We start from the raw sequence: 21,024 nt of genomic DNA, 5'->3' as shown, positions 1-21,024 counted from the left end.
GTAAAATGCATACGTGAGCATTCTGCAGAAACGTTAACACCTGAGCAACTAAAAATAATGTAGAGATGCAAAAAACTAGGAAAATAAAGTAATATAATCCTGTGTCAGTTCTTAAGGTCAGGACAGAGTGCTGCCAACAGAAAACAAATCTGTGATGTGATTTATTGTTTGCATGATACTTTCCACAGTCCATGATAATGATAATAATGACACTGCTATCGTGGGCTGCATCAGGAGTGGGCAGGAGGAGGAGTACAGGAAGCTAATCAAGGACTTTGTTAAATGGTGCGACTCAAACCACTTACACCTGAACACCAGCAAGACGAAGGAACTGGTGGTGGATTTTAGGAGGCCCAGGCCCCTCATGGACCCTGTGATCATCAGAGTAGACTGTGCAGAGGGTACAGACCTATAAATACCTGGGAGTGCAGCTGGATGATAAGCTGGACTGGACTGCCAATACTGATGCTCTGTGCAAGAGAGGACAGAGCCGACTATACTTCATTAGAAGGCTGGCATCCTTCAACATCTGCAATAAGATGGTTTAGAGTTAGTCTATCAGACGGTTGTGCGGAGCGCCCTCTTCTACGCCGTGGTGTGCTGGGGAGGCAGCATAAAGATGAAGGACGCCTCACGCCTGGACAAACTTGTTAAGAAGACAGGCTCTATTGTAGGAGTAAAGTTGGACAGTTGGCAGAGCGACGGGCATTAAGCAAACTCCTGTCAATTATGAATAATCCACTGCATCCACTGAACAGGATCATCTCCAGGCAGAGGAGCAGCTTCAGAGACAGATGTTTGTCACTGTCTTGCTCCACTGACAGACTGAGGAGACCCCAAACTATGCGACTCTTCAGTTCCACCCGGGGGAGTAAATGCTAACATTACTCAAAGTTATTGTTGCTTTTACATACATTTTATTACTCTTCAATTTAATATTGTTTCTTTGTATCAGTATACTGCTGCTGGATTATGTGAATTTCCCCTTGGGATTAATAAAGTATCTATCTATCTATGAAACTTTAAGAATAAAAAAAAAGTTATAAAGAAGCAACAGTAAGCATATTTTTTTTCATCTTTTGATCCATGTTTGTTGAATTGCTATATACTGTATCTTCAAAGTCAGAGAGCAATAAAATGAAAGATGCTTAGTTTCATATAAATAATGATATTTCTTCTTAAAAAATATCCACCAACATCAATGTCTATAGAAAGAGAATTTTGAAAATTGACAAGTATGCTCTATAAACCTCTTAATTTCAGCAGTGTGGCAAATGTGAACGCTTTCTTTAGTAGGTGAATTGTGGGGCTTGTTTTCATAGTCTGCGCTGAGGTGGTATTCTGTCAGTAAAGGTGCAGGCAATTTTTTTGTCATCTTTACTAAGACGTTTCGAATGGCAACATTACTCTAGTTAGGCTTGCTTGTTTACAATAATTATTTTTTTATTGTCAATCTTGTTTAATTTTTCTGTATTGTCTAATGCACATATTTTCAAGGATTCTGCTCCTTAAAAGGCATGTGCCGTATATGTTTATTCATTTCATGTGCAGGTGTTCTTTTTTTATTATCTTTCACAATAAAGATATTTTGAATTAGTTCAGTTGATTAAAATGGTCCTTATGAAAAGAAAATCGACAGTAGAACTACCCTCCATTAACCTATGAAATTGGGTCATCAGAAGTGCCTAAACTGATTTCAGTCTGAAAAGTTCGGGTAGATAGATTAGATAGAGGGATATAAAAAGGCACTATATAATACACATGAAAATGCACTGTACAGTAGATAAATACTGCCATTCACATAGATGAAGAGAGAGACAGAGAGGCAGAGATACACAGATAGAGAGAGAGGCAAAGATAGATAGATAGATAGAGAGAGACAGAAAGACAGATAGACAGAGAGACAGAAAGAGAGAGACAGAATGAGAGACAGAGATGTGAAATGCACTATATAGATGACAGACAGACCGTAATATAATACAAATGATTAGACAGACAGACAGGGATCATACTTTATTTGTCCCCAATATTAGAACATTACAACAATTCAGACAAGAACAGGCCATTCAGCCCAACAAAGCTCGCCAGTCCTATCTACTTATTTCTTACAAAAAAAACATCAACTCAAGTTTTAAAGGTCCCTAAAGTCTTACTGCCTACCACACTACTTGGTCGCTTTTTCCAAGTGAGTATCGTTCGTTGTGTGAAGAAAATCTTCCTAATGTTTGTGTGAAATTTCCCCTTCACAAGTTTCCAACTGTGTCCCCGTGTTCTCGATGAACTCATTTTAAAGTCACCGTTTCGATCCACTGCACTAATTCCCTTCATAATTTTAAACACTTCAATCATGTCACCTCTTAATCTTCTTTTGCATAGACTGTAAAGGCTCAGCTCTTTTAATCTTTCCTCATAACTCATACCCTGTAGCCCCGGAATCAGCCTAGTCGCTCTTCTCTGGACCTTTTCTAGTGCTGTTATGTCCTTTTGGTAGCCTGGAGACCAAAATTGCACACAGGACTGCAGATGAGGCCTCACCAGTGTGTTATAAAGGTTGAGCCGAACCTCCTTGGACTTGTACTCCACACATCATGCTATATAACCTAACATTCTGTTTGCCTTCTTAATATATAATTATACAATATAATATATAATAGATAGATAGATAGATAGATAGATAGATAGATAGATAGATAGATAGATAGATAGATAGATAGATAGATAGATAGATAGATAGATAGATAGATAGATAGATAGATAGATAGATAGATAGATAGATAGATAGATAGATAGATAGATAATAAAGTATATATATATATACTAATAAAAGGCAAAGCCCTCACTCACTGACTGACTGACTGACTCACTGACTGACTGACTGACTGACTGACTCATCACTAATTCTCCAACTTCCCGTGTAGGTAGAAGGCTGAAATTTGGCAGGCTCATTCCTTACATCTTACTTTCTTTTTCATTATTTCTTTAACACACTACTTCTCCGCTGCAAAGCGCGGGTATTTTGCTATATATGTATATGTGTATATGTATATATGTGTATATATATGTATATATATGTTTATATGCGCGTGTATGTGTGTGATATATATATATATATATATATATATATGTTTATATGTGTGTGTATATATATATGTATGCCAGCAACACTCATGACAATGACAAAACAATTACATTGTCAATCATGTTACGTTATTATTTGTTTCCTTTTCTTTTTCATTACTTCTTTAACACACTACTTCTCCGCTGCGAAGCGTGGGTATTTTGCTAGTATATATATATATATCCTATATGATTATTTTTAATTATATGCCGATTGTGTGTGTGTGTGTGTGTGTGTGTGTGTCTGTCTGTTTATTCTTGTATGTAACGCATGTTGTTTCCCTGCAAATGTTACAATACTATGTTCTGTGTCTATCTATGCTGCACAGTGTTTGTAATTATAGCATAATGTGTGAAGCTCCTAAGCAGGCATGTATATAACTAGACATTCAATTAATTTAGAATACTGTAACTACTGACCATATCACTCACCCCAGCTCTATTTAACCTGCACTTCTTTCTGTGTAACTTTAATTATGACAGCATTTCTCATCGAGACCAGATAAAAAGGTTATGAGATTCTGCTTCCAAGCAACTCTTGTTGCTGTGGGGAGTTGCAGGGTAAAAATATTAGTATCAGCGATATCACAAATAATCATCCATTCCTGAAAGAGGCCCACTTGTTTGGAGCACTCTGATGGACTACAAAATTTAAAATAAATAAATAAATAATGAAATTGACCATTCTCTATTGTGCAAAAATGAGAATTAGAAACAGGAATACATGCAGAAAGGAAGGTAGAGTAATAAACAGGACAATAAAAGATGCCACAAAATCAAAATACAGTTAATTATCCATTCAAAAATTAATGCTCTTAATTATTAAAATGAGAATACCAACTCATCTGGGGAGAAGCAGGGTGCACAGGCTGTTCGCTGTCATGCTGCCAGCAGAGGAGAGCGTGGTGAGGCCTCACAGCTGTGTTTCTGCTCCTTGTTTCTTTTTTACCACACAAGATAGTTAGTTATGAGTGCAATGCAGTCTATGCTCATGTAGAATACTTTATGATACTGTATATTAATCAAACATTAAATTGTAATCACCTCAGAAACATTGTTAATTTTTTTTTATTTGGTTGATACCTTTAACCAAGGAAATGGAGAGAGATAAACACGTGTAAATTAAGTAAATTGCTAGAAGTATTTTTTACAAGTGGAGCCCATGCAGATTAAATTTGCTCTGGTTTACACAGTCTAAGATACAGTAGTAACCACACCATTAACTCTAAATGCCATTTTGATTCAGAATTTTTATGAAAAATCATAACATAACATTAATGGTGCAACATTTCCCAGTTTATTTAGTTCATCTTAGGGAAAGAAGTGACCTAAGCTCATCTCAGCAACAAGAGGCATATGCAGTCAAATCTGATGAGGCAGCAGTGCACAGCAGGGACTGCTCACTTACTCACACTCCCAAATACAATCAGAGTAAGGCAATATGGAATCTCCATTTAACCTAAAATAGACATCTTTGATATGTGTAGAACCACCCAGAAAAACAGGGTACCAAGAAAAAAAAAATCCTACACAAACCCTGAAAGAACAAGTAAACTCCACAGAGATAGCGACTAAAATTAAATTTTGAATTCCGGACACTCCATCATTAAAGAAGCACAGTAATCCACCACTGTTAAATCGTGCTTAAAGAAAATATGCAAATACTCAACAAATTCTTTTGCTGATCTAAAGTTTGAAAAATGTCGACACCGTCTTCTCGTATCGTTCTTTAAATTTTTTCTACTATAGGTGGAAGGCTGCAACTTGCTGCTTGGGAAACCTAAGCTTCTTCTTTTAAGCATGTACAATATGTCTGCTGACTAAGGGCATTCCCAGACTGAGTGGAGTTCAACCCTTGTCCCGGCTAGTCATAAATCCATCGTAATAAGTAAATCTATTTGGAACTAAACTTGACTGCTATCCCTCTTATTGACACATTTCCCAATTGGGGTGTATTTAGGATGGCCTCAACATATTCCACCTTGCCTATCCATATCAGATTTCTAAAATCTCCAAGTGCAAATAACACTTGTAACACTTGATGCTTCCTATTCTGTCATAATCTGTTGACTAAAATGCTAATTAAGCAATGAGGTTCTCTACTTACACTCTATCAGTGTAAGTGTATCAGTGGCCTTCTCATAACTTCACTTTAACTTAATCCTGATACTCTGTATGTTCAATTCATCATAATAACTATTCATGGTGGCTCTAAAATCGGTACTGACCCCAACTCTCTCTTCTGTTTCTTTTTCCGGTTTCTTTGTGGTGGAGGCCTGCGCCACCACCACCTACTCAAAGCATCATGATGCTCCAACATTGATGGACTAAAAGTCAGAAGTCTACGTGACCATCATCATCAAGTCCTTCCATGAGAACCCTAAATCCAAAGAGGACTGTTTCATTTATTTTAGGTAGAATGCCCAGAGGAGACTGGGCGGTCTCTTGGCCTGGAACCCCTACAGATTTTATTTTTTTCTCCAGCTGTCTGGAGTTTTTTTTTTTTCTGTCCACCCTGGCCATTGAACCTTACTCTTATTCTATGTTAATTAATGTTATTACTTATTTTCTTTTCTTACTGTGTCTTTTATTTTTCTATTCTTCATTATGTAAAGCACTTTGAGCTACATTTTTTTGTATGAAAATGTGCTATATAAATAAATGTTGTTGTTGTATCAGTGTCAAGACATGATGTTATCCGAAAACTATTATTGTCTAAAATGTGCATAAAAGTATCAGAATTTGGACAACATTTATATTACTATGTTAATGAAAAAAACAAAAAAATACCACAAATGGGATTAACATTTTGAATTGAAGACAGGACTCTTAACCAATAAATGAGGGGAAGAACTGGATCTTCAGTTCAAAACGTTTGCCGTTTATGATGTGTGCGGATTTTGCCGGAAGTGTCTATTTAACAAATATTAGTGGAAAAGTATGTACCCTTACAACTGGATAACATAAATTATGCAACACAAATAATGTGAGATTATTTTTTTTATATTTTTTTTCCATGGATATTTTCACATCATTTTTTGTTGTACAGCATTGGTCACTATTGGCTTGTATTATGTGAAACTTTTTCCTCTCGATTCTGCATGAAAACGTAAGATTAAAGATTTTTCTCACCCATCACTAAAAAACTGCATTGGATAAGTAACACACCGTATAAAAAAATATAATTTTTGAGTGGAGTATTCAATCTGTCTGTAAGGCTCCAGAAAGTGTCACCATTGTGGAAATCATCATACATTACTCCTGCTACAAAGAAGGCAGGTGCTTCTTCACCTAATGACTACAGACCAGTGGTATCATGAAGACCTTTAAGAGACCCTGGACTATCCGAGTCCTCTTGTGGCACACCACCTGGACTCAATGCAGTTTGCCTAGTGGACAAAGATTGGAGTCTGCTCCCCAAGGCTTATTCTCACCTGGACAAAGCTGGCAGCCCTATGAGGATGATGGTTTTTTGATTTCTCCAGCTCAATACCATCCAGCCATCCATGTTAAGTGGTAAACTAAGAGACGTGCAGGTGGATGAGCCTGTAGAGTCCTGAATGATGGACTCTCTGTCAGGCAGACTGCAGTTTGTGAGGATCAAGGACTGTGTGAACAACTCTGGACTGGAGCACCACAATGAACAGGCCGGTCTCCTTTTCTCTTCATTCAGTACACCTCCGACTATAATTAGAACAGCAGGTCAGGTCACTTGCAGAAATTCTCAGGTGACTCTGCACATATGGGGTGCATTGATAAGGGGGACGAGACAGAGGAGTATAGTGGAGAACTTTGTTTCTTGGTACAAAGAGAATTGTCTGCTTCTTAACATCAGCAAAACCAATGGGCTGGTTTATTGACTTTCACCACACCAAAGAGTCTCTATGTCTGGTCACTATTCAGGGAGTAGATGTAGAGGTGGTGCACTCCCTACAAATACTTGGTCTCGAAACACAGAGGAACTGTATCAGAAAGAGTACAGCAGGCTCATCTTCCTTAGGAGACTGTGATCATTTAATGTGGAAAATGACGTCCTTCACATCCCGTACAACTCTTGTGATGGTCAGAGCAATTTTTTACACTGTGGTATGCTGGGTTTGGCTGGTAACATCACTTCAAGAGAGGCCCACAGAATCAATCAGCTAATTAAAAGAGCAGGTTCAGTTATGGGACACACACTGAACCTCCTGGAGATTGGAGCCAAGGTGAGAATTAAAACAAAACCATTATGCCATGGTTGTGCCATTTTGAACAATGCTATACACCCTCTCTCTGACACACTAACACAGAGGACCTTTAGCCAATGAAAAATTTAGCAAAAGTGTTTTAAGAAATGTGATGGGGGCTCCTTTATACCAACAGCAATATGCCCGTAAACAGTAGTGCCCAGAGGGGACTGGGCGGTCTCATGGTCTGGAATCCCTACAGATTTTATTTTTTCTCCAGCCGTCTGGAGTTTTTTTGTTTTTTCTGTCCCCCCTGGCCATTGAACCTTACTCTTATTCGATGTTAATTAATGTTGATTTATTTTGTTTTATAATTGTGTCTTTCATTTTTCTATTCTTTAATATGTAAAGCACTTTGAGCTACTGTTTCTATGAAAATGTGCTATATAAATAAATGTTGTTGTTGTTGTTGTAGTGCCTCAATGGGACTGGGGCTGATAAGTCAGAACTTTTGTTTCTTTCTAAATTTTTCTTCCTTTTCAGTCACTCTGCTGTGAGTGTAAATATTTATTTATCTACTTATGTATTTATTTATTTAAAAAGCTTTTGTAAAAATCCTAATTTCCCCTTAGGGAGAAATACATTTTAACCTACCTATTACCATAAAACAAGCCAAGAGTTAAAGAAACATTTCCTGTTTTCACATAATGCACTTCTACTCGCAGCAAAACATATGCAATTTTCATTTTATTATACAGTACTTGCGTATTTTATTTATTGTTTTCATGTTCCTGCCTTGCGCCCTATGTTGGCTAGGATTGGCTCCAGCAGACCCCCCGTGACCCAGTAATTAGGATATAGCGGGTTGGATAATGGATGGATGGATGTTTTAATTCATTATTTCGGACATTTAATTGTGTTATTTTTACCTTAAATTATGTGTATTTGCTGTTCAAGTTTATCGAAATGGGTATTATTTAGGGTATGGGAATTGATTAATTCACTTTACATTATTTCAAATGGGGAAAACTGATATGGATTTCAAACAATTCAGAGTTCAAATGGCCTCTTGAAAAGAATTAAGTTTGAAGTATGAGACGCCACTGTACTACTGTTATTATTTATGAGTCCTTTTTTTTTAGGGGTTTTCCACAAGCAGGATATATCAGGTAAGCGGATTTATCTTCCATATTCCTTATGCTAGCTGTGCTATCCATCTAAGATGGGTTGAAATCTAAGTAATCAGCGCAGACCTCAGTGTTAACGTCTGCAGTGCAACATGTAATGCACATGTCTCTATTATATGCCATTTGGGATGGAATTCATAAAAGCATGTGATGCTCCATTTGCTGGAATGTCAAACTCAATGCATTTTATTACTAAGATGTTAGTGATGCGCCATCTTTAGGAATGCCAGAGACACAGCAACAAGATGGACACACAGATATACACGCAGAGAGAAAGATATACTCGCTTCGCTCGCCCACCCCCGGGTTTGGTTTACGGGATATACAATTTAAAGAGATTGTTATTTTCATGGGAATTATTACATATGCATTATTTTCCCTTTTACTTAAAAAAACTTTTGTAAAAACAATACTTGTCCTTTATTTCCGGCCCCAGGCATAGTTAAGTCTTTCACGGAGGAGGTATAACGCTGTTCGTGTTGTGAAGGGGGGCGGCTGAACACATGCTAAGGAGATGTTGTCGGATCATGTTGTCTTGCTGCTGCTGGTGAGCTGCGTGTTCTTTTTGTCGTGCTTTGCGTTGATCATTCCAAAGCCTGTACAGCTGCTGCTGTCCTTTAGCCACTTTGTGCCTCTGCCGCTCGCGTTGTGAAGGGGGGGGCAGAACACACGCTAAGGAGTTGCAGTCAGATCATCTGCTGGCTTGTTACTCCTGGCGAGCTGCGTTTTCTGCTTGTTGCGCTTTGCGTCAATCATTTCAAAGCCTGTACAGCAGCTGTCCTTTTGCCACTTCACGTCTCTGCCACTCGCGTTGTCAATTGGGGTTTGGCACTAAACGAACGCTAAGGAGAGGCAGTCGGATCATATGCTGCTTCCGGCAAGCTGCATGTTCTGCTTGTTGCTTGTCATTGTTTTAAGAGCTGGGAGCACATGATGTCTGTCTGCCAAAAGCATTCCAACAACTGCTTGGTCCTTGAACTTATTTTAAATGTGGTCTCACGTGACGTTAAAGTGTCTCTCACAGGACGTCAAATTGTCTTCCGAGAAGATCACGTCTCGTCTCCCTAATCTCCCTCCCAGGATTTTCTTTTTTTTTTTATAACAGAGAGATGGAAAAAGAAGTTATGTCTTTTAAGATGTTATTTTTTAATCAAAGAAGCTGAAGAGTACTAAGTGTAGTGTATGCCAGAAAGCAGCAAGGGTAGTGTATGTTGGTGAAGCCCATTTTACATTTTGTCCATAACAGCACTAAGGACATTTCATTAATTTGCTGCCTTTACTATATGGATCATGTTTCAGCTCCATTACTGTCCCCACAGTAAGATATTACAGTATGTGCGCTGTACATTTTCCACTGCTAAGATACGAGAAGAATAAGCGACTTACTGAGAACATTCCAGAACATATAACTTGGTGGAATTTGAAACTGCAATCTTTCACTCTCCAGTCTAACCCTGTGCCCACTCGACGAAAAAAGACACTCAAGTGGACAGAGAGATAAAAAAAGAAACTTTTTATCACTATGACTTTTATCTCTCTGGCAACCTTACAGGCAAGATGGGGTCACTATAGAATCAGCTGATCATTTCAAAGAGTTCATCGAGATAGGATAATAAAATAAAGGCAAAAACAATTACATCTCTGCTGTCTCTTTACTTACTTGAAAACTATTTAGAGTTGAAAATTCACTTGTAAATTTTCCAGGTTGTGTCCACTAATATTTATTTTCAGAAGTAAAACTCATGCATTCCACCCTACTAAAACTCCTGGTGCGTCCTGTCTTGCTATATGGTTGTGAGACCTGAGACGAAGACTGGACTCCTTCATGTGTGTCTCTCCGGAAAATCCTTGGGTACCATTGGTTTCATTTTGTGTTGCTCATGGAGTCCCGAATGAGGCACATGACCTGCATTGTGAGGGAGCGTCAGTTACGGCACTACGGCCATGTGGCGCCATTACCCGAGGGTGATCCGGCTCATAAGATCCTCATTGTTGGGGACCCGAGTGGCTGGACCAGGCCAAGGGGTCGCCCACGTAACACCTGGCTGTGGCAGATAGAGGGGGGCATTACCGGAGGGGGGGACTGGACAGGACGTCTGCCTGGGGGGTTGCAAACCGGGATTCCCGAGTTGTTTTGTCGTGTGGTGGGTGTGGCAACGCGCTGTGCCAGTGCAGGCTCCCCAACTTGACTTGACTTAAAGCTTTCACTCCTCCCCTTAGACGACAGGTTATTGTATTGGAAAGTGCAAAATTAAAAGGTTATCATATTTGAGATCAGCAACCCTGAAGTAGCATAAAATGGCATATACTGCCGATACTCCTTTTCACAAAACTTTGTAAAATTGGGTCATTTTGATTGCTTGTACCCCATTAGAGAGTGAACCCTTGGGGTTGGTTGATGTGGCCTGCACAACTTTAAATCCTTCTGATCATTTTTCCTGAAATACACCAATTGGTTCACTCTTTATGATAAGGGTGTCATTTCCTGCACATAATATTGCTCAAAGATGGCCTAATAATGAGGGGTTTTCGGGTCTAGAAAGCCAAAAATGGGAGGAAACCCCCAAGAAACTCAATCTTTCTATATAATACGCTACCATGGCTGTCTGTTTGTCTGTCCAGCATTTTAAATCACCTGTAGCTCGCAAACCATTTGAACTATTGACCTGAAATTTGGTACACATATACTACGTGGCGTCTATTATCCGCTATCGGGGTGATGATTGAACTCCAAGGTTATTCCTCTTTTTATTTTTATTTTCTTGTATTGTAGAATCAACTTTTGACAGCAACCAGCAGGGCATCCATGCAGCACATGCATATGGGCGCCGTTCTCATCCCTACCACCTTCCCCTACCTCTTCATATCTTAAATCATTCTTGAGGCAGCTTGAAGACTTAAGTGCCAACTTACGTGAAAAATTAAAGAAAACATACTAAGTAATTGCAACACAAACACGGACTTAATTAGTTTTAATGCAAAAAGATGCCGTCGTACGAAGAGAAGAAGCGGGCCGCTAGTGTGGAGAAGAGAAGAGCTGCTCGGGAAGCAGCAAGCGCATCAACCTCTGAGCAGACGAATAGTAAATAGAGACAGAGAAAGAGAATGAAAACTAGGAACGCTCATGTCAAGTGTATTCACTGCACGCTATCCTGCAGTGTGCCATTACTGGTGTCTCACATACAGTGATGTGAAAAACTATTTGCCCCCTTCCTGATTTCTTATTCTTTTGCATGTTTGTCACACAAAATGTTTCTGATCATCAAACACATTTAACCATTAGTCAAATATAACACAAGTAAATACAAAATGCAGTTTTTAAATGATGGTTTTTATTATTTAGGGAGAAAAAAAAATCCTAACCTACATGGCCCTGTGTGAAAAAGTAATTGCCCCCTTGTTCAAAAATCACCTAACTGTGGTGTATCACACCTGAGTTCAATTTCCTGATTACTGCCACTCCTGTTTCAATCAAGAAATCACTTCAATAGGAGCTGCCAGACACAGAGAAGTAGACCAAAAGCACCTCAAAAGCTAGACATCACGCCAAGATCCAAAGAAATTCAGGAACAAATGAGAACAGAAGTAATTGAGATCTATCAGTCTGGTAAAGGTTATAAAGCCATTTCTAAAGCTTTGGGACTCCAGCGAACCACAGTGAGAGCCATTATCCACAAATGGCAAAAACATGGAACAGTGGTGAACCTTCCCAGGAGTGGCCGGCCGACCAAAATTACCCCAAGAGCGCAGAGACGACTCATCCGAGAGGTCACAAAAGACCCCAGGACAACGTCTAAAGAACTGCAGGCCTCACTTGCCTCAATTAAGGTCAGTGTTCACGACTCCACCATAAGAAAGAGACTGGGCAAAACGGCCTGCATGGCAGATTTCCAAGACGCAAACCACTGTTAAGCAAAAAGAACATTAGGGCTCGTCTCAATTTTGCTAAGAAACATCTCAACGATTGCCAAGACTTTTGGGAAATACCTTGTGGACTGATGAGACAAAATTGAACTTTTGGAAGGCAAATGTCCCGTTACATCTGGCGTAAAAGGAACACAGCAGTTCAGAAAAAGAACATCATACCAACAGTAAAATATGGTGGTGGTAGTGTGATGGTCTGGGGTTGTTTTGCTGCTTCAGGGCCTGGAAGGCTTGCTGTGATAGATGGAACCATGAATTCTACTGTCTACCAAAAAATCCTGAAGGAGAATGTCCGGCCATCTGTTCGTCAACTCAAGGTGAAGCAATCTTGGGTGCTGCAACAGGACAATGACCCAAAACACACCAGCAAATCCACCTCTGAATGGCTGAAGAAAAACAAAATGAAGACTTTGGAGTGGCCTAGTCAAAGTCCTGACCTGAATCCAATTGAGATGCTATGGCATGACCTTAAAAAGGCGCTTCATGCTAGAAAACCCTCAAATAAAGCTGAATTACAACAATTCTGCAAAGATGAGTGGGCCAAAATTCCTCCAGAGCGCTGTAAAAGACTCATTGCAAGTTATCGCAAACGCTTGATTGCAGTTATTGCTGCTGAGGTGGCCCAACCAGTTATTAGGTTCAGGGGGCAATTACTTTTTCACACAAGGCCATGTAGGTTTGGATTTTTTTTCCTCCCTAAATAATAAAAACCATCATTTAAAAACTGCATTTTGTGTTTACTTGTGTTATATTTGACTAATGGTTAAATGTGTTTGATGATCAGAAACATTTTGTGTGACAAACATGCAAAAGAATAAGAAATCAGGAAGGGGGAAAATAGTTTTTCACACCACTGTAATTAGACATTAATAAAAGTCAAACAGTATATGTGCAGGTTTCCTTGTACTAGTGACGTAGAAGGGACCAGACCAGCACCCACATCAATAAAAGGATAAGTGGCTGTGTGTCTGTCTGTGTGTCTGTATGGTTGGTACATCTCTGTCATTCCAAAAGATAACACATCACAAACATTCTTAATGATAAAATGCATTTGTCATTCCAACAGATGCCGCGTCACAAAGATCAACACAGCTTTTACGAATCCCATACCAAACAGCTTATAACAAAGACATATGCACTGCATGGTGCACTGCAAACGTTAACGCTGAGGTCTATGCCAATTACATTAATTTCAACCCATCCTAGACGGGCAGCACAGCAAGCTCATAAGCTCAAAACACGACCTATTGTTATGTGTTGTATACAGTGACAGGGGCCTCCTTATGTATTGTGTGTATATGTGAGGAGGTTGCTGTTTGTTTATTTGCTTGTTATACTTTTACTTGAGTTTCAGGGACAAAAAGATGCTATCTATCATCAGTTTTAAAGTTATAAAATCTTCACCATTACATGTGACCACTAAGAATAAACACCACAACCTTTTCCCCTGTCGCTGTGTTAGAAGAAGCTGTACAGTAACAGCCAAGTTCATCTTTCTCAACATGAACCCAAGGAAGCCCATGTGACATTCAGATCCAGACAGGCAGCTCTGAAACCACCTGACTGCTGATTGCCCTCTCCATGGGAATGACAAATATTACTGCTGAAACTCGGGTGGTCATATGCAACTGGCAGCTGTTGCAAAGTCACTTACAAAAGCAGTCTGTCTCCCCTCCCGACACTTCCAGTGAAAGGCACAGCGAGGAGGATTAATAACACCAAGTTGGACACAGTCAGTCAGCTACAATTCTGGTTGGCATTTAAACTGGCAGCCTAACCGTCTATAAAGTTTCTCTGAAGTTAAACAAGGAGGTCAGGTCTTTAATGGACATCTGTTTAATCTAACCACTGGCTTTCCCATGACTGCATGTCGGTGGACAGCAGGGTCATTCCTATAATCTGCATTTCCTTTGTAAATACTGAAAGTCACCCAGCGCCGCATTCACTTTCCTCTAACTGACTGACTGAAGATGGTATTCTTAATTCTGACGAAAGGTAAAAAGACATTCAGTTGATTAATGAATAGCAGGGGCAACGGCGCACAGCAGGTTAGTTATTTGCTGCTGATCAGGATGCCCTTTCCTGCATCCCTGCAGATACACATCAGAAAGTTCATTCAGATTGAACAGAAGGATAGTTCATATGGTGGAGAAAGAGCCCAAGAAAACATTAAGAATGATTCAGGCTGACTTCTAAGAACAAGATGCAGCAGTGTCAAGTCACACCATTCATCACTGTCCGATTGAAAGTGAGCTCCATGGCCGAAGACCCAGGAAAACTCCACTCCTGACAGGCAGACATGAAACAAAAGCCTTAAGGGAGTTTGCTAAAGTGCATGTTGGCCAGCCAAAGTCCCATTGGTAGATGTGCCTGGGACAAACCAAACTAAATTGAGAGCTTTCTGGTACGTTCTAGCAGATCTTGGTTCACAGAAGACAGAACCATGAAACACTGAGGAGGCTCATTCATGTTATGAGATTGATGTGCTGCCTTGAATCTGATAAGGGTGTAATCTTTTCTGCATAAAATATTGTCCAAAAATGGCCTAATAATGAGGGGTTTTCGGGTCTAAAGGGCCAAACATTGGGTTGGGAAAACCCCACAAAACTCAATGTCTAACATAATTAGACATTAAGAAAAGTCAAACAGTATATTATATCTTTAGGTTTCCTTGTACCAGCGAGGCAGAAGGGACCAGAAATAAAAAATAAATAAATAAATAAATAGAACATCCTGAGGTGATTTCACAGCACCTACAAGTGGCTGTGTGTCTGTCTGTGTGTCTGTATGGTTTCCACTTCTCTGTCATTCCAAAAGAGAATGCATCAAAAACATTCTTAGTAATAAAATGCATTGTATTTGTCATTCCAATAGATGCCGCATCACAAACACAGCTTTTACAAATCCCATACCAAACATCCTGGCACAGAGGGTTCTCAAGGAGCACAAACGCGAATATCGGCAGAGTTTCTTTGCAGCCTTTGTCGATTTTCGTAAAGCGCTTGACTCAGTTGATCGAGCTGCCCTGTGGGACATACTGAGGGTTCACAGGATCCCCTCGAGGTTGCTGGATATCATGGCCGGCCTGTACACTGGTACTGTGGGTGTTGTGCAGAGTGGAGACAGGACCTCTGTGCTTTTCCCAGTTGATTCTGGGGTTTGTCAGGAGTCTGTTCTGTTCTTACTCTGTCCAATGCTTGTATGAACTGGGTGTTGGTCAAGGTCATGGGGTCCAGCAGCTGTGGGGCATCACCAGGGCCACAACTATCGCTCGTGTGCAGGACTGAGGCTTGATGGGGCAGATCGCTGCCTGCCCACTATGTAGCTGCAGCTACTGCTCCTGACTGGATGCAGGCTGGATGGAGTGGAGCAGGGGCACTGCACTGCCCGCCCATCACACACGGCTGCCCCGTTCATTCTCAGTGGGCGGTGGCTGGTAATGCTACAAGCGGTGACCCGGTGGTGGCTGAACAGAGGCCATTGAGGGTAAACGGGGCAGCAGGGGGGTAGCATTGTAGTTTTCCTCGGATGGCTGCTTTTTGAATGGAGCCAGTGGTGGGCGATTCACTACCCGCCTTTGGCCACACAGTGTTCATTCTCGGTGGGCGGACATTGCAGGCAGCATACTGTAGTGGAGGTGACTGTGAGGTGGGCTGGTGATGAACTGCCCCTCGATGCCCCCATTCATTCTCAATAGCAAGCCTGCTTATACTGTTATGTACATAGCAGGAAGTTGTCAGTACATCAGACGTGTTGACGAGGGGTGCCTTCATGCTGTGATCGCGTGTACAGTGCTGTGCAGAAGAGGTCATCATAACCTTTTGTCTTCTTCACCCTTCAAGAATATCTCTGAAACACAAATCTGATGCAAGTGCTGGTGATACAGTAAAGAAGAGAAAAACCATCACCATTGAAAATAAAGTAGAAATAATAAAAAGGTCAGAGAGGGGTGAAACTCCATCATTCATGTGGTCTCCAGGCTACAAAAAGGACATAGCAGCACTAGAAAGTGTTCAGAGAAGAGCGACAAGGCGGATTTCAGGACTACAGGGGTTGAATTATGAGGAAAGATTAAAAGAGCTGAGCTCTCCGGGTGTCCCTTCTCTTCTTACTCCCAAGCACTTCCTGGTGTGGCGGAAGTGCTGAGGTCCAGGGTCCCCAAGGCATTTGGGCGCCCCCTGGCGGTGACCTCGGGCCCCTACATGGTTTGGCTTCCAAGCCCCCTACCCGTGGCCCCCAAAGCAACCAGGAAGGCAGCCCCCACGTGATCCAGGGTGGGCATTGACCCTCTTCCGGTCCCTCAAGGCGTCTCCCACACACACACACATATACACATTTACATTTGGGCAGGCCTTATATAAAGACAGTAAAAATGCACAGGAATACACCAACTAGCACCTTGTAAATCTAAGTTTCTTCATTTCATTGCACAAAGATTTAGGCCTTTACATACATTTTTCTCATAACTACTTTTTGACCACTTTAACTGCACAATAAACAACCTACCTAGCAGCCAGTGAATTTACAGCCATATATTTTGCAGAAAAACAAATCGGGGTACTTTCAAAGGAACAAAAGGATTTTGAATCATTCAGGCCCATGGCTGCCTTCTTCCATTGTGTTGCTGGCACACAGCTGGTTCTGTGCAGGAAGCTTGAGTGGATTCTACTTGGCAACATCATGCAAGGGTCTCTTCATAAAGGAAACATTCAGTCAAGACAGAAAAAAAAGACTACACAAGGGCTGGTAGGCTGAAGCAGACTCAGCCAGGGTACAACAAGCCCTTTACTTGTATTCAGAAAAGGAGAGACAGAAGGAAAACGCTCCATGTTGGATGAGTTCGAATATATGGCTTATGAGCAATCACTTTATAGATAGGATGAAACAGAACAATTGTAGCCAACGGATATGTGCCAGGTTTAGACAGACAGCAATCAGCTAATGAAAAAAAAAAAAGTCATCATGGTGCAGTTCGTATTTTAGCCAATGCAAACCAAGTTGCTTCATATTGCTCTGCTAACAATGGGCTACTAGCAGAAAGGCAATACAAATGATCAGGAGGCAGGATATTACCCAAGAAAACAAAGTGAGGATCAAAACAAGGAAGTCAGAGAATCAAAGTCGAAATTTAAGGTTCTAAACCAGGGAAACTTATTCAACAGCTTCAAAATGAGGATTTCAAATCATTCAGTGCGAGTTTAGCACAATCTTGGATATCCCTGACATGTTTGTGCTGACCTTTGACCCTGACGCACCTAAGACGTCACAACACTGCGCATAATATTGACTGTTATCAAGCAACTGCAAAACAAATTACTCCAAAAATGGCAGCACACATGAAAACTAAGAGAGTGGAAGAAAAAATTATTTGTTAACAGTTTGTCTGCTAACTACAAGAACTTCATGTTCCATGCCATCAATTACAAGTTAACCTGAATAGATTCTTTAGAGAAAATGATTTTCTATTGCGAGTTTTGCTCTATAACAAAAGGCATTTAATTAGAATATAAAAAAAAAACTCATTTCACAGTAGCATCACAACAAATGAATCTATTGTTACTGTGGCAGTCAATGTGTTTAATACACAAAAACATTATGAAATATGAATTTGTCTTCATTCAAAACCAAAACCAGAAAAGTTACCACTAAGAAAAACAAAATGAAGCTTAGTAAAAAACTAAAACCAAAAACAAATTCGTAACACATCTAGGGAGTACACAAATTTTGAAATACAAGGCATTACATTTGATGCTAAATTTCTAAATTCTATTTTAATTCCCTCCTGGGTTGAATCAACTACTATCTGTCTGTCTGTCTGTCTATATCAGTGTTGCCCAAACTCAGACCTGTGGCTGCAGGTTTTTGTTCCAAGCAGCTTCTAAAAATATATAGATATTTTTTTTTTTTTTAAATGTACCAAGCAGTTATATGAGAATAATGTATTTTTTCTTTTTAACAATATTTTCATCTTGATTTTCACTCTACTTTTCTAGTTGTTCTAATTGTTTAATTAATCCATTATTTACTAATTAGTGGGTCTGATGCTAAAGAAGTTGCAGCCTTTGATTATTCCGTATTGTAACCAGCGTGTCTTCTCTGCTCATTTTTAATTGTCATTAATAAGATACAACAAAGGGGAAACATGCACAGAGAAAGGGCAAAATAGAATGAAAAGAGAGTTAAGCATTTCAATCAATAACAAAAGCAGAAATATTTCTAAATGTCTTATAAATGTAAAGATCATGCTGCTGTGCTTTTCTGAATGTAGAATAAGAGAACAATAATACCAGCTAATTAAATGAGCTCAGTGCTATCAGGTGTTGTTACTGATTAGGAATCTGGTTGGAACAAAAACCTGCAGCCACAGGGGGTCCCCAGGACCGAGGTTGGGAAACACTGGTCTATATATCTGTTAACAAATGCTGTTAAAAAATCTGAATACAAATTGAAGTTATAAAAAAAAAAATTAAAAGACAAACTTCCAAACTCCACAACACACAGTCATACATCTACACTTCAATTACAACAACATGTACTTAAACTCATGCTGTTTTATATCTCAGTCAATCAAGCCTTATTTATTATAGTTGCCTTTACAGATTACTTGTACACCACTCCACAGTGCTTTACAAAATAAACACAGCTAAAGAAATAAAAATAAAATGCAATGAATGTATTTTATTGTGTAAAACCAAATTATAATTAAAGGCTATATTGCGTACAAGAACTGTTCCTGTATTTACCAAATGTATACGTATACTGTAAACATTTGTGTATATGATTGACAGACAGATAGATAAATATGAAAGGCACTACATAATAGATAGATAGATAGATAGATAGATAGATAGATAGATAGATAGATAGATAGATAGATAGATAGATAGATAGATATGGAATAAAACACTAAAAGAATAGAGATTTTACAACTCAAACAGTTGCCAGTTTCTGTGTATGGTGCAAACCACACTGCAAATTCCTTCAGTAGAGATTAACTAAATTAAATAACTTTGCTTGGTCCTATGTCATTCAAAGTAGACACCCAAACCTCAGATAACAGTAATAATGTTTAAGTTTGGTCAGTGGCCATAGTAAAACTCACCTCATCTCTCTAGTGAGCCAAGTAACTGGAAGGAATTATCCACGCGACTCTAAAATCCTCCACACTTACAGCAAAGCCATCCTGTGCTATAAACTGCTGCCTGATACGTAACTCTAAGCACGACTCCCTTCTACTTATTAATAGCTCTTCTCCTGTTACTGGAAAGGTTTTCAGAACACCTTTTTTTGGTTACTTATTATTTTCTTTCGAATTTCAAATGTCAAAGCAACCATAGGAATAAAATGCAATCTTTAAAGTATTACTCCACCCAAAGATTATTTTTTTTTTTATATATGTTACTTTACTCCATAATGACTGGGAAAAAATTTTAATGTCATGTTTTCAAGCAGAACTTAGATAACATAGTGTCTAATAGACTAGGCACCTATAATTCTCAACATCGGACAACAGCAAACAATATTTTAAACATTAATGAAAAAATCTCATGTTACTCATGTTCCATAATCCACATATCAAGTCATCCACGTCGTAAGGCTCATAATACCCCAAAAACATGTATTTTTACTAAAACATTGTTAAAAAAAGACCACTTCCTGGAAAACGCTCCCCTGAATGAAAATGGAACATGCTGGCCAGCCCAGTAACAGTTTATTCACTGACTTAACATTGTGCTTCACATCATATCGCCAAAAAGCGTACCTGGAGAGACATGTGAAACTAAAGATTAAAAATGAAAAGAAACGCGAGGGAAAATGTTAGAAAAAGAGTCTGTCTTATATCTATGCGTATCTGAGATGCTTCAAAAAGAATTTGGTCAATTAAGCCATGCAGTTTCATAAATTACTTCTTTCTCTTCATCTCTACCCACTTCGACGTGGGGTTGATATGCCGGATCAACCTTCTCCATCCAACTCGTCCCTGCATTCCCTCCCCAGTCAGCCTCTTTTCCATTAAATCTTCTGTTACTTTATTCATTCACCTCCACTTTTTCTTATCCTGTACTTCCATTTTCCATCACTCTTTTACTCACATATTCATCTTCTCTTCTCGTCAAATGTCCATAACCACTTCAACCTACTTTCCTGTACTTTCTTAGATGTCTCTCCCACTTTTGTTGTACCTCTAATGGTTTCATTTCTTATTCTGCCTGTCTTTGTAACTCCATGCATTCATCTCCAAATTCTCATTTCTGCCACATCCAACATATTCTTCTGAACTCCCCTTACTGTCCATAACTCAGCTCCATAAATCATTGCTATTCTTACGGCCATCCTAAAAACGTTTAACATTCACCTTATGCCGTTAAATAATCCAGAGGTAGTATGAATATAAATATAACAACGGGAGGAAGGTCTACAATTTAAATGATCGATTGTGTCAGAGTGCATTCCATTTTCATTCACAAGAATGTGGTGCATTTAACAATATTTTATTAATTCCTATGTATTTGGGACATTGAAAGCATATGACAAATCTCAAATATGAGATTAAAAATTTTTCCCAGTCATTACTACAAACTACATCAAAGAAGTATCCATCCATCCATTATCCAAGCCGCTATATCCTA

At 39.4% G+C, this 21,024-nt stretch overlaps 1 protein-coding gene across 3 annotated transcripts in view; it reads right to left on the bottom strand.

Moving 5' to 3' along the window:
• trak1a (trafficking protein, kinesin binding 1a) overlaps positions 1–19,572 on the bottom strand; it is a 287,907-nt gene extending 268,335 nt beyond the window's left edge. For all 3 annotated transcript variants that reach the window (XM_039736347.1, XM_039736348.1, XM_039736351.1), the window contains exon 1: positions 19,497–19,572. In XM_039736347.1, the coding sequence (XP_039592281.1) occupies positions 19,497–19,501 (5 nt within the window). In that variant the 5' untranslated portion in view covers positions 19,502–19,572. The remainder of the gene's footprint in view (positions 1–19,496) is intronic.
• Positions 19,573–21,024: the final 1,452 nt, after the last annotated feature.

The sequence above is a fragment of the Polypterus senegalus genome, chromosome 15 (genome assembly GCF_016835505.1).
Source record: "Polypterus senegalus isolate Bchr_013 chromosome 15, ASM1683550v1, whole genome shotgun sequence".
Taxonomy (NCBI): Eukaryota; Metazoa; Chordata; class Cladistia; order Polypteriformes; family Polypteridae; genus Polypterus; species Polypterus senegalus.
This window is presented reverse-complemented; position numbering and strand designations above follow the sequence as displayed.